This window comes from Apodemus sylvaticus, chromosome 15 (assembly GCF_947179515.1).
Source record: "Apodemus sylvaticus chromosome 15, mApoSyl1.1, whole genome shotgun sequence".
NCBI lineage: Eukaryota > Metazoa > Chordata > Mammalia > Rodentia > Muridae > Apodemus > Apodemus sylvaticus.
Genome location: NC_067486.1, coordinates 79,127,589 through 79,139,554, shown reverse-complemented (window position 1 = coordinate 79,139,554; position 11,966 = coordinate 79,127,589). Strand labels below are relative to the sequence as shown.

Sequence of the window (11,966 nt, the reverse complement as noted above, 5' to 3'; positions counted from 1 at the left end):
AAAAATTCACCCATGGCTTGAGGAAAAGTTGGTATGACAGTCTTAAAAAGTTAATTTAGAGTTCCTGTTCAAAGTTACAACTCCAAGAAATCCTTTGGAATGCCCTGAATTTAAATCAAATAACCTAAATGCTAATAATTCATATATAAAAATTCCAAACTGAATTACAATGCAAGGCACATCCTCTGCTTTTTATCTGTGTGGGCGTTGGGTTTTTTTTGTTTGTTTGTTTGTTTGTTTGCTTGCTTTGTTTTGAGATGGGGTCCCATGTTGCCCATTCCAGCCCTTGGACTTCTGACCCCCTGGCTGGCTTCAGGCCACCTCGCCATGCTGTTGTAGGAGGGAAAATTTATTCCATTCATTTGAGATCTCTCCATGGGAAATTCCAGTGACTTTGCTTAGGTTAATAGGTAAAGATATTATGAGAACAGTTTTTTACACAATGAAAGGTCATTAATTTTATTAACTTTATTGGGATAGAATATATATATATATATTGTAGTTCACTTTGAGCCACTGAACTCGATGTGTTACAGATCTACCACTAAAGTAATTTTAGAAAAATTTATAAAACTCCAAAGATATTCTGTACTAATCAGCAGTAATTTTAATTTCTAACAATTACAGCCTTGGGTTACTCGCCTACATTGTCCACAGATTTGTATACTCTGTAGTTTTGAATCCACATCCATATGACGTGTGGCCTCTCTACCTGCTTCCTCTCACTCAGAACAATGCTCTAACCCAGCACCATGTTATAGCATATGACAGTTATATCACACAGCTGAAATGTGTCACTTGTAAGTACATGCCACTTTAGTTGATCTGCTAAAAGGCACATCTGGGTTGTCACCTGGAGTTATGAATTATTCTACTAGCAACATTTTTTATAAGTTTTTGTTATACCAGGCAAACAGTCAAAAGAGATGAACACTTGCGGTAGTAAATACATATTTGCTGAATTTTTCTGATGGAAGTACAGTCAGAGGTATAGAAAACACATTCCCGAAATCTGGCCATTAGAATTATGAGGTAGAAAGATACAGAGAGGAGCTTTGATCAGTTAGCAGCAGCGCCGCCACCACCACCACAGCAGCAGCAATCATGATTTGTACTTCAGAGCAATCTGTCTGGATTTTAGGAATGAATCACACTGAAATCAGATGCCAACGTACGTGGCAAAATGCAGAAGGCTGAATCACAGTTTGCTGCTGTGGGGTCCTGCCAAGCTTTGCCATTCTTTCAGAGGAGGGTTTCCCTGGGCAACCAGTCTTCTCAGGTAGTCACTGGGCTCCAGTTGGGGGATATCAGGGTTCTCCCTGTAATATTTCTGCAATTTCTCTAGAACTGTGGGCAACCCAACCGAGGCAGCATAGTACATGGGCCCGCCCGTGTGCCTTGGCCACCCATACCCGTGCAAGTAGATGACATCAATGTGCTCTGGGCTATCAGCCATCCCCTCCTCCAAGATGCGGAATGCCTCATTGATTAGGGAATATACACAGCGCTCCAGGATCTCCTCCTTGCTGATGGAGCGCTGCTTGATGTGATGGGTTTCTCTGTATTGTGACAGGAACTTAGAAAGCCAAGGATCAGGTTTGTGGATGCGACCCAGTGGCTTGTCATACTGATACCAGCCCTTACCTGTCTTCTGACCAAATCGCCCAGCTTCACAGAGCATATCAGCAATTGGGGAGTACCTGCTGTTGCCCCGCTTTCGGGCAGGGGTTCCTGGTGGCAAGGAAGGTCCAGTAAGGCCTTGCCCCTTGCGAACTTTCCAACCCACGTCTAGCCCTGCGAGGTCAGACACTCTGAAGGGTCCCATTCTAAAACCAAACTCTTCTAAGACCCCATCTACATCCTCGGGCTTACTACCTTCCTCTAACAAGAAATACCCCTGGTTGTAATAGGGAGCCAACATTCGATTCCCAACAAATCCATAGCAGTTGCCAACGACAACTCCAATCTTCCCGATCTTTTTGCATAAGCTCATAACTGTGGCGATAGTAGTAGGGGAAGAGTATCGGCTAGGAATGACCTCTAGTAACTTCATGATGTGGGCTGGTGAGAAGAAGTGGGTGCCTATCACCAGCTGAGGGTGCTCTGTGGAAGAAGCAATGGCATCCACATCCAGCGCTGAGGTATTGGTGCACAGAAAGGCTCCTGGCTTGCACAGGGCCGACAGTTCAGCGAAGACCTTCTTCTTCAGGTCCATGTCTTCGAATACTGCTTCAACCACTAAGTCCACACTTGAAAGCTCCTTTATGGATGAGGAGAACCTGAGTTTTGGTTTTGCTGAAGCTTGGCCACTCTGCTGTATTTTGGATGCTTCCTTTTCCAAAATGGAAGTTATTATCTTCTTAGCAGCATCTAGCTGCTTTGGGTCTGACTCTACAGCAACCACAGGGATTCCCACCCTTGCAAAAGAAATGGCGATGCCTCGGCCCATTGTTCCCAAGCCTGTGGATTCAGAGAAAAGGAAAGAAAACGTGATTTGCTTATTCTGGGAGCCAAACAGTTGGTCACTGGTCGAAGGCATCTGTGGCAAAGTGACATTTTAAAAGATTGGCCCCAGGGCTAGAGCTGCTGGTCACTGTCACTGTTTGATGATCACACAGGAGGCTCTAGTTTCCATGTCTAGCACCAACAATTCATAAGAACATTGGGATTGGTCAGTGAACATAAATGTATTGAATAGTTCATGCACTGTTAAGTGCTCCGGGGGAAATAAAAATCATTAGGATTCATATACACAAATCCACACAAGTTCTTAGGACTAATAGACAAATCCAGTCAAGTTCCAGGATGTAAATCTGTACATAAAAGCAACTGTGCTCCCTTTATTTATGATTCCTAATGCTTTTCCACTCTACTCATAGACTGGTGTGTAGCCCAGTTGTCATCAGAGAGGCTTCACCCAGCAACCGATGGGAACAGATGCAGAGACCCACAGTCAGACATTAGACTGAGCTCAGGGAGTGGAAGTGAGGGAGGAATGATGGTAGGAGCCAGAGGGGTCAGGGACACCACAAGAGAACCCCCAGGATCAACTAACCGGGGCTCACAGATATCGAACCGACAATCAGGGAGCCTGCAGGGATGATCTCCGCCCTCTGCATGTGTTACTGCTGTGTAGCTTGGTCTTCCTGTGGGACTCCTAACAGTGGAGCAGGGCTGTCTCTGACTCTTTTGCCTGATTTTGGACCCTTTTCCTCCTACTGGTTGCTTCATCCAATCTTAATATGGAGGAGGCGTTTAGTCTTTACTGCAACTTGACATGGCATGTTTGGCAACTTGATATCCTGGGAGGCCTGCCCTTTCCCAAGTGAAACAGAGGAGTGGATGAGGGGGGATTTGGGGGGAAGGGAACTGGAGGAGAAGAGAGAGGAAACTGTGGTTCGGATGTAAATAGCGACATTAAATCAAAAGTATTTCTTTCTCCGTGTGCATTCTGTCACAGACATCAGCAGAAGGAGTTGGGTGCGATCACCTGTCCTTTCTGCATATTCCTTTTGAAGCAGGGACCTCTCTCTTAAGAGGCTGGGGGCTTGTGTCTTTTCCACTAGTCTGGAAGCCAGCAAGCACAGTGACACCCTTGTCTTTATTCCTCCACCCCACCCCCCGAAGCAGGTGTTACAGGTGTTCAGGGGGTGCTGCTCAAGTTGTCACATGGATACAGGGATCAAAACTCTGATATTTATTATTTCAAAGCAGTTACTCTTAACTGCTGAGCCATCCCTCCAGGCCCAATATATTTTTACATATTAGCAATGAACTGTATGAAAATAAGAAAGCAATTCTACCTATAATAACATTAAAAAATAATCATACTCATGGAATGCTTTAACAAAGAAAGGCTTGTGTACTAAAACCAATGAAACATCATTGGAAAAAAATTAAAGAACAGCCAGGGTAGTTATCGGTCAGGGTTAAAGTGCACACACAAGGCTCCGAGTCTGATCCCTAACATTGAAACCAAGAGAAGAAAAGAAAAAACAAAGGAAGAAAGAAAGAAAGAAGAGGGAGGGAAAGAAATAAAAAGAATCAAAACCACCTAAATATTGGCTAAAAGACAGCCAATGTTCATGGGCCAGAAAAAATTAGTATTGTTAAGATGAAATATCAATTAATCTGTAGAGTCAATGTATGCACTATGCCACCCCAACGTTTTGCATAAATTAAAGCCAGATTCTACAACTCATATAGAAATGCAAGAAACCTAGAAAAGTCAAAACAGTATTTTTAAAAATTGGAGGTGGGGCTGGAGAGATAGCTCAGCGGTTAAGAGCACTGACTGCTCTTCAGGAGGTCCTGAGTTCAATTCCCAGCCACCACATGGTGGCTCACAGTTATCTGTAATGGGATCTGATGCCCTCTTCCGGTGTGTCTGAAGACAGCAACAATGTACTCACATATATAAAATAAACAAATCTTTAAAAAAAAAAGGGGGGGGGGAAGTCAGTCTTCCTAGTTTCAATAATTAGGACCAAACTGCAGTATTCAGGCAGTGACCAGATGGTGTATGCTGAGAGTCGGAAACAAACTCTACTCATATGGCCTATGTGTGGACAAGACTGCCACAGTTAGAAGGTCCCTAGAGCTGACTGGCAGGATGGAGAGAGGTCATGGACTCCAGCAAAAATTAGCAAGTGTTAACATGAGTACCATATTCAGCAAAATACCAGCTTCCCCAAGCAGGTCACATTTGAAATGCGCTGTGCTTTTTGTACAACAGTGCAGTTGCACATATGAACTGACAACAGCTCTGACTGCACACACAAGACCTGTACAACATCCAGCCGGACACAATCCCAGCATAACAGGGAGGAGGACAGGACGTCCACCGGCATGCTGAGGGGCTATTGGCCAGTGATGGCTGTTGGCACGTGAAGTCAGCTTTCCATCCGCCCTAGAGGCTTCCCATAAGCTAGTAGCTGGCCTCACACCATGCACATGTTAGCAGCACTGAGTGGCTTCTGCGATTTTGAAAAAGAGGGAGAACACTTGAAATTGAGAGAAAATAGTGGTGGGGGAGGCTAAGGGAGGAACTGAAGGAAAGGGGAAGCGGGGGTGGGGTAGGGAGCTTGATCCAGACACAATGTGCACATGTATCAACTTCTCAATGGATTAAAAGAAACTCGCAGGTTTGAAGAATGTACTTACCAAGAATGCCAACTGAGGAGACAGGTTGAGCAGATGCTGTTTTCCAAGATGCTCCCGAGGGAGTTGACCACTTATTTGTGGACTTTTCAGCAAAAAAGGCGTACTGCAGGGCTCGAGCCTGCCCTGACGCTCGGAGGTACATGAACAGCCTTTCCTCTTCCTTGATGCCCACTTCATAGGGATGGTTCACAGAGGCCTGGACTGAACGGACACAGGTCTCCGGAGCCAGGCGGCCAGGGTACTGCTTTCGTACCTTGGCCATGGCTTCTGCAAAAACACTGTCCATGTTGGGCAAGCTTGGAACTGGCTTGTTTATGATCCTGCGGGGTTCTAGGGGTTTATCTGAAAGGAATTGCAGAAGGTCAGAGGTCCGTGAGCAGGACAGGAAGGGAACAGGACTGCACGAAAACAAAACAAGCGTGCATAGTTCCCACAATCCACTCAGACGCCACACATTACGACTCAGAGTGTGGTTCCCGCAACCCAGTCAGACTCTATGCACTACAATATCTAATGAAACGTGAATTCCAAAGTCTGCAACCTTAGTAACTTCAGACTAAAGTAAAGTAAAATTTAAAAGATCTAAAGTATTATGCTACTAATCCAGACATGAAAGGTGCATTCTCTTTTTATTCTGAGGTCGACAACTTTATAATATATTAAATATTAATCTGTCCATATAAAGAATATAGTTCTTAGTTAATGTCATATATTCAAAATTATTCACATTCTTTCCCTAATAATGGCAAAACCTTTAAAATACCATAATAACAGAAAGGAATGTTATATGGGGCAATGATTGGTAATGAAAAAGACTTGCAAGTTCATTAATAAGGTCTTCCAGTATAGTGAATTGATTTTAATACCGGAGGAAAGATAGCCCCTGGGGCAAAAAGAGTCTTTTTTTTCTTCCCCCCAAAAGTTGGTGGGATAGCTGAATACAAGGTGGGATAGCTGATACACAGGTGACGGATACACAGGTGAGAGATACACAGGTGAGACAGATACATAGGTGGGAGAACTGATACACAGGTGTGAGAACTGATACACAGGTGGGAGAACTGATACAGAGGTGACAGATACACAGGTGTGAGAACTGATACACAGGTGGGAGAACTGATACAGAGGTGACAGATACACAGGTGTGAGAACTGATACACAGGTGTGAGAACTGATACACAGGTGACAGATACACAGGTGAGAAAACTGATACACGGGCGAACTGATACACAGGTGTGAGAACTGATACACATGAGACAGATACACAGGTGGGAGAACTGATACACAGGTGGGAGAACTGATACACAGGAGGGAGAACTGATACACAGGTGTGAGAACTGATACACATGAGACAGATACACAGGTGAGAGAACTGATACACAGGTGAGAGAACTGATACACAGGTGACAGATACACAGGTGTGAGAACTGATACACAGGTGTGAGAACTGATACACAGGTGAGAGAACTGATACACAGGTGACAGATACACAGGTGAGAGAACTGATACACAGGTGGGAGAACTGATACACACACACACACACACACACACACCAAATCACAGTTACCAAACTCAGCACCACATAATGAGTTCTAAGAAGTGCTACCATCTCAAGAATGAACCATCATAGCATAAAAAAAGAAAAAGAAAGGCTGGACTGAAGCAGAGGTTCAGCCAGGCTTGTGACCACTTCCACCCTTGGCTCTGCTCACACGTTTTGATAAAACAAGTGGGTCATAGTTCAGACAGACACAAATGTGGTCATCTCCCACACACCCTCCTGCCAGCTCTGCAGGAAGAGATTACCAGTCTGGCTAAAGAGACTCAATGTGTAGCTCACATAAATTGTTTCCTTAGAGACAAAGACTCCTTCCCTCTTACTCTGACCCAATGTGCTGCGCCCATGTTAGAGACTCCACAAGTGACCGAGAGAACAATAATTGCCTATCGTCAACTCCAGGAAGGCCACTCACAGCGGGTGGTACCTCAGAAGGAGGCCTCCTGTGTGGGACAGGTCACTCCACTCTTTGGAAATATTCACAGAAAGAAAAACATAGATTACAAGGAGCACGCAGTAAAATGAATAGCAAGACCAAGGAAAGCACTAGGAATTCTTAAAAGCCACAAAATCCAAATGAACAGAAACCAAAGTCTTCGGACAGAAATAGAGTTATTAAAAATGGATCAAGCATCCAGGGCGAAGCATCCTGACCTCACGACTGATACACAGGTGACAAGAACAGAGAGTCAGAGGGTGCCACGGAGGTATATGCCTATCATCCCAGAACTTGACATAGTAAGACAGACAGATTGACATCTGGCCAGCTGGGCTAGTCTCTGCCTCACAACAAAACCAGAGCCTGAAGACATGGCTCAGGGGTTAAGAGTCCTTGCTTCTCTTCCACAGGACCCAAGTTTCACTCCCAGCAATTGTGTAGGGTGGCTCCCACCCATCTGTAACTCCAGGTCCAGGAGATTTGATGCCCGCTCTGGCCTTTGAAGGTATTACACTCATGTGCACAAACCCACACAGATATATACATAATTAAAAACATGAAATAAAATCTTAAAATTCCAAACCTCCTAACTGCCTAGAGCATCCTTTCCTGAGTCAAGACTCCCGGATGAATGCTCCCAGTCCTCACACCGGGAACATGGGGTGGGGACTAGGAATTCTCACCTGCAGGGCTGCCAGACTGCTGGTCACAGGCAAGTGGAAATCTAAGGCACTTTATAAGGCCTCCCTTCCTCAGGAAGGGGCAAGGGATTTTATGTGGCTCTATCCCTCGTGCCTCTGTATGCTGGAAGGATTTATGTTAGGAAACATGCAACACATCAGTACGAGCACTGGCTGCTCTTCCAGAGGTCTTGAGTTCAATTCCCAGCAACCACATAGTGGTTCACAACCATCTGTAATAGGATCTTAATGAACTTCCTTGGTCTTTCCAGAATGCAGTATTAGGCTGGTAGAGACAGGCACACCAGCTTCCCCACTTCCTCCACATCAGCACTTGCTCCAAAATAATGACTGGACCCTGACCCCTCTCCTCACTCATGGGGTGTGTGTGAAAAAGGAAACCTTGGTACATTTTCTTCATAACTCCTCAGTTCAACATTTGAGTAGTAGCTGTGGCAGTAGGCTGAAGGCTTGTGACAGAAAATCCTGACTCTGTGAACTCAGAGAACCGTTGCTGGACAGCAAAACTAGCTTCACAGAGGGAAATTCCCACATATGCACGAACACGCATTTAACGACGGGTTGGTGGCTTATGAATCTGACCATTAATGTGCCCACCAGCTTCGTTTTTATCAAATGATGAAATGCTAACAGCTGCATTTAAAAGCAAATGAGAGAGGGAGAGAACAAGGAACTCACCAAAAGAGAGAATATAAGATTAAAATGAAAAGCAGACATCGCCAACTGTGCCTTTGCGCCATGATAGGGCCACAGAAAGCAGTGAGGTGCTCTTAGTCAGACCTTTACTGCTGCCAGATCTTCTACCGTCTGTCTATTACACCCGTCTTCCCACGGAGGACACTGGGTCTCATGTAGCCAAGAACAGTTTTCTCTCCTCCTGCCTCCACCTCAGGAGCCGGGATTACAGCGGGGTGCTAATACCCACAGTTTTATGGGCTACTGGGATTGAACCCAGAGACCTCCTAGAAGTTAGGCAAGCACTCTATCAACTTGTAACAGTAAGATTTCAAAGAGCTGTGCTCAAGTAAAACAAACAAAACCCCAACAGCAATAAAACTGCTAGCATTTCCCATGGGATTCTATCCACCGAAACACAAAACAGACACCCTGGAAGTATTTGATTGTACTAAGGGCCAAAACTGGGATCCCAACCAGTACTGCCTTTGCTTTCTCAGACTATAGCCAGAAATTAATTTTGTGGAGCCTTTCTTTGTTAGAGACAAGAAAATAAAAACAGGACCTATTGTGATCCACACATGGCTAAGAGGAGAATAAAATCCTGATGTCCAATCCAGAAGCCATGTCTGTATCAGATGCATCCACCAGGACTCTCTGGTGACATACCTCTCTTTGTCCTCTGGGCAAATTCAATAGCTCGGATAGTAGAAAAAGAACAATACTTTCAATTATTTTATTTTATTATTATTGTGTGTGTACATACATCCTAGTGTATGTCACATACACTAGGTCACAAACACCCTAGTGCCTGTGTGTGTGTGTGTGTGTGTAAAATGCATGTCCTCAAAGACCAGTGAGGATCCAGAGTGGTAAGAGCTAATTGTCCACCAGCTACAGAAACTATGGTTCAGTCACACCGTAAAATGCTTTTCAGGAACGGAGAGTAGTCGGTGGCTACTGCATGGGACAGCACAGACAGCTCTCAAAAACATGTGAAGGGAAGAAGCCTTACAGAGTCCCACGCTACATGGACATGAAATTCTAAAGCCAGAAAACTACTGCGTCTTGAAGCTGGTAAGTCCCAGCTGAATGGCACCTACCAGAAGAAGCCAGTACTTTCTGAGATAAAAAGTAAACGTCCCACCACTGTCTGGTGGTGATCACACAGCTGTAAACTATTACCCACACTCACCAAATGCTGCACTCAAAGTGAACCAACGTCACTGTTCATAAAGTAAGCATCCAGGATGCTTAGGGGGGCTCAGGGGACATCCTAACCACTCTTCACCTGGATTATTAAATAGAGAACTGTAAATAAAGTCAACTATGATCTACACAATGAAGAAAGGCATGAAGTTGAACATATTAAAAATTAAAAATATTTGGAAAAACTAACATAACCTAAACTAGGAAAAGAAAAACGCAAGGACTGGTGATATCTGTCACATGTGTGCAAGCCCAGCATTTGGCTCCTGGTGAGCCTCCTCACACAACCAACAAGCAAGCAAACAGACAGAAAACCACACCACAATAAAAGCAAAAACCACATAGTAAGACTTGTGAAATGGCTTTTCACTTACCATTATCTCCTTATGGCTTTTATAACTGCTTTCATGGATTCAAACTAGCTATAGGTACAAAATATATGTACATTTTTGTGGGTTATTTTTTCTTCTTCTTAGAATTAGAATGGTTCCACTCTACAAGTACATATTGTTAGCATTCCTCCTAGGCTCCACCCACAGTTACCTGGCAACAGCCAGGTAATGCCTGGTTTATAAAAGGAGTTGTTTGTCCCCCCCTTTCTCTCCCTCCCTCCCTTCCTCCCTCCCTCCCTCTCTCTGTCTCTTCACCCTCTCTTCCTTCCCCTTCCCCTCCCTCTCCCCCCTCTCTCCATGTATTCCTGGCTAGCCTTTCTCCCCTCCCTCTCCCTCTCTCCTTCCTCTCTCCCCCTCACTCTTCCTCTCCCTCTCTCTCTGTGTCTGCCTTTCTCTGTCTCTACTCCCTTCTCAATTCCCCTTCCTATGCCCTAAATAAACTCTGTTCTACATTCATTATGTGACTGCTACCTCAGGGGGAGGGGATGCCTCAGCAGGGGCCCACAGAGGCACCCCACACACACACCTCACCATACTGGACTTCTATCAAACCTATCCTTGGCTTCTCTCTCTCTCTCTCTCTCTCTCACACACACACACACACATACACACACATACATATACATATATAACACAACACTTATCACTCAGGCAGAGCCTCACTGGTGAAATATTTGTTCACCACAAGCAAGTTTAAACACCTCCATCCACTCTTCTCAACAAAATTTTAAAACCCTCACAAATAACTGGCCCCAGCCAGAACCTTAGGCAACTCAGGTTTTAAAGCAGACAAAGGCTCAGTGTTGGGGTGCCACCAACTGGACAAATTGTAATGTTGCTGAGAGCCGCATCATTTTGTTTTATAAACTTTGGAGTTTAATGTTTAGAATTAACTTTAAAAGCCGAAAGCAATAAACACCCTAGACCCTAGTGTAAGTGTAGTAGGCCTTGGTCCTTATCCTCTATTTGAAGCACTCAATTCTCAAAGCAGAAATCAGAGAAACCAGGGAAGGACAGAACTTCCCCTGGGAACGCAGGCTGCTACAGACAGAAATCAATAGTGGCCTAGGGCGCTCTCTGCAATCAAATTGTGCAAGTCGGTGCCCACAAGCTAGGTCAGTGCCCACAAGCCAAGCAGCCCTCCCTGGAGCAGGAGACACAGACCAGCTCTGCCTGGGAGGCAGAGCGCCACAGGGCAGGGCGCCTCCACGCGGGCAGGGCGCCTCCACGCGGCCAAGACTTGCTGACTCCTAGTTAGTATTTTCCCATCAGTACCTCTTAGTATTCTTTGTACTGTGAGTGCCACTGTCACAACGAAACTTCAACTAGTTGGACCATAAAAAAAAAAAAAAAAAAAGATTTCCAAAAATGCTCCCTGCCCGGGGCATGCCTTGGAGTGACCTCGAGCCTTCCGTGTCGCTAAGTGGAGACTGGCCCACATTCCATGCTGCCTGGAGCCCGACAACCCTCTGAGTATTTCTGAGGCAATCTGAGCTTCTCCCTGCTCCGTTAGAGGTTGCGGCCGCCACAACCTTTCCCGCAGAGGTTTCTAAACCGTTTGGCTTCTGTTGTGATTTTCTCGATTTTCTCGCAGGAAGGGTGGTGGGAGCTGAACTCTGGCTTTGCGCCCAGCTGCCAGTTATGCCCTCAGCCACGCTTTCAGTTTTTTTCTAGCTTTAAAGGCGCAGCTTGAAGTAAAATAAAAACCAAAACAAGACAAAACAAAAACCAGTGAACCGTCTATCAGTAGGTGGTGCTAAAGGCATGCTTGAAGGAACGCAGGGGCGGAAGTCACAGAATAAACAAAGCTCATTGCTTCTGAATTTAAG

The 11,966-nt window shown here is 45.1% G+C and overlaps 1 protein-coding gene across 1 annotated transcript in view; it reads right to left on the bottom strand.

Moving 5' to 3' along the window:
• Positions 1-453: 453 nt before the first annotated feature.
• The window catches only part of Ehhadh (enoyl-CoA hydratase and 3-hydroxyacyl CoA dehydrogenase), a 32,058-nt gene continuing 20,545 nt past the window's right edge, over positions 454-11,966 (bottom strand). The window contains exons 6-7 of the mRNA XM_052158969.1: positions 5,164-5,505; positions 454-2,460 (exon numbers count right to left, since the gene is read on the bottom strand). Of these exons, the coding sequence (XP_052014929.1) occupies positions 1,199-2,460; positions 5,164-5,505 (1,604 nt within the window). The 3' untranslated portion in view covers positions 454-1,198. The remainder of the gene's footprint in view (positions 2,461-5,163; positions 5,506-11,966) is intronic.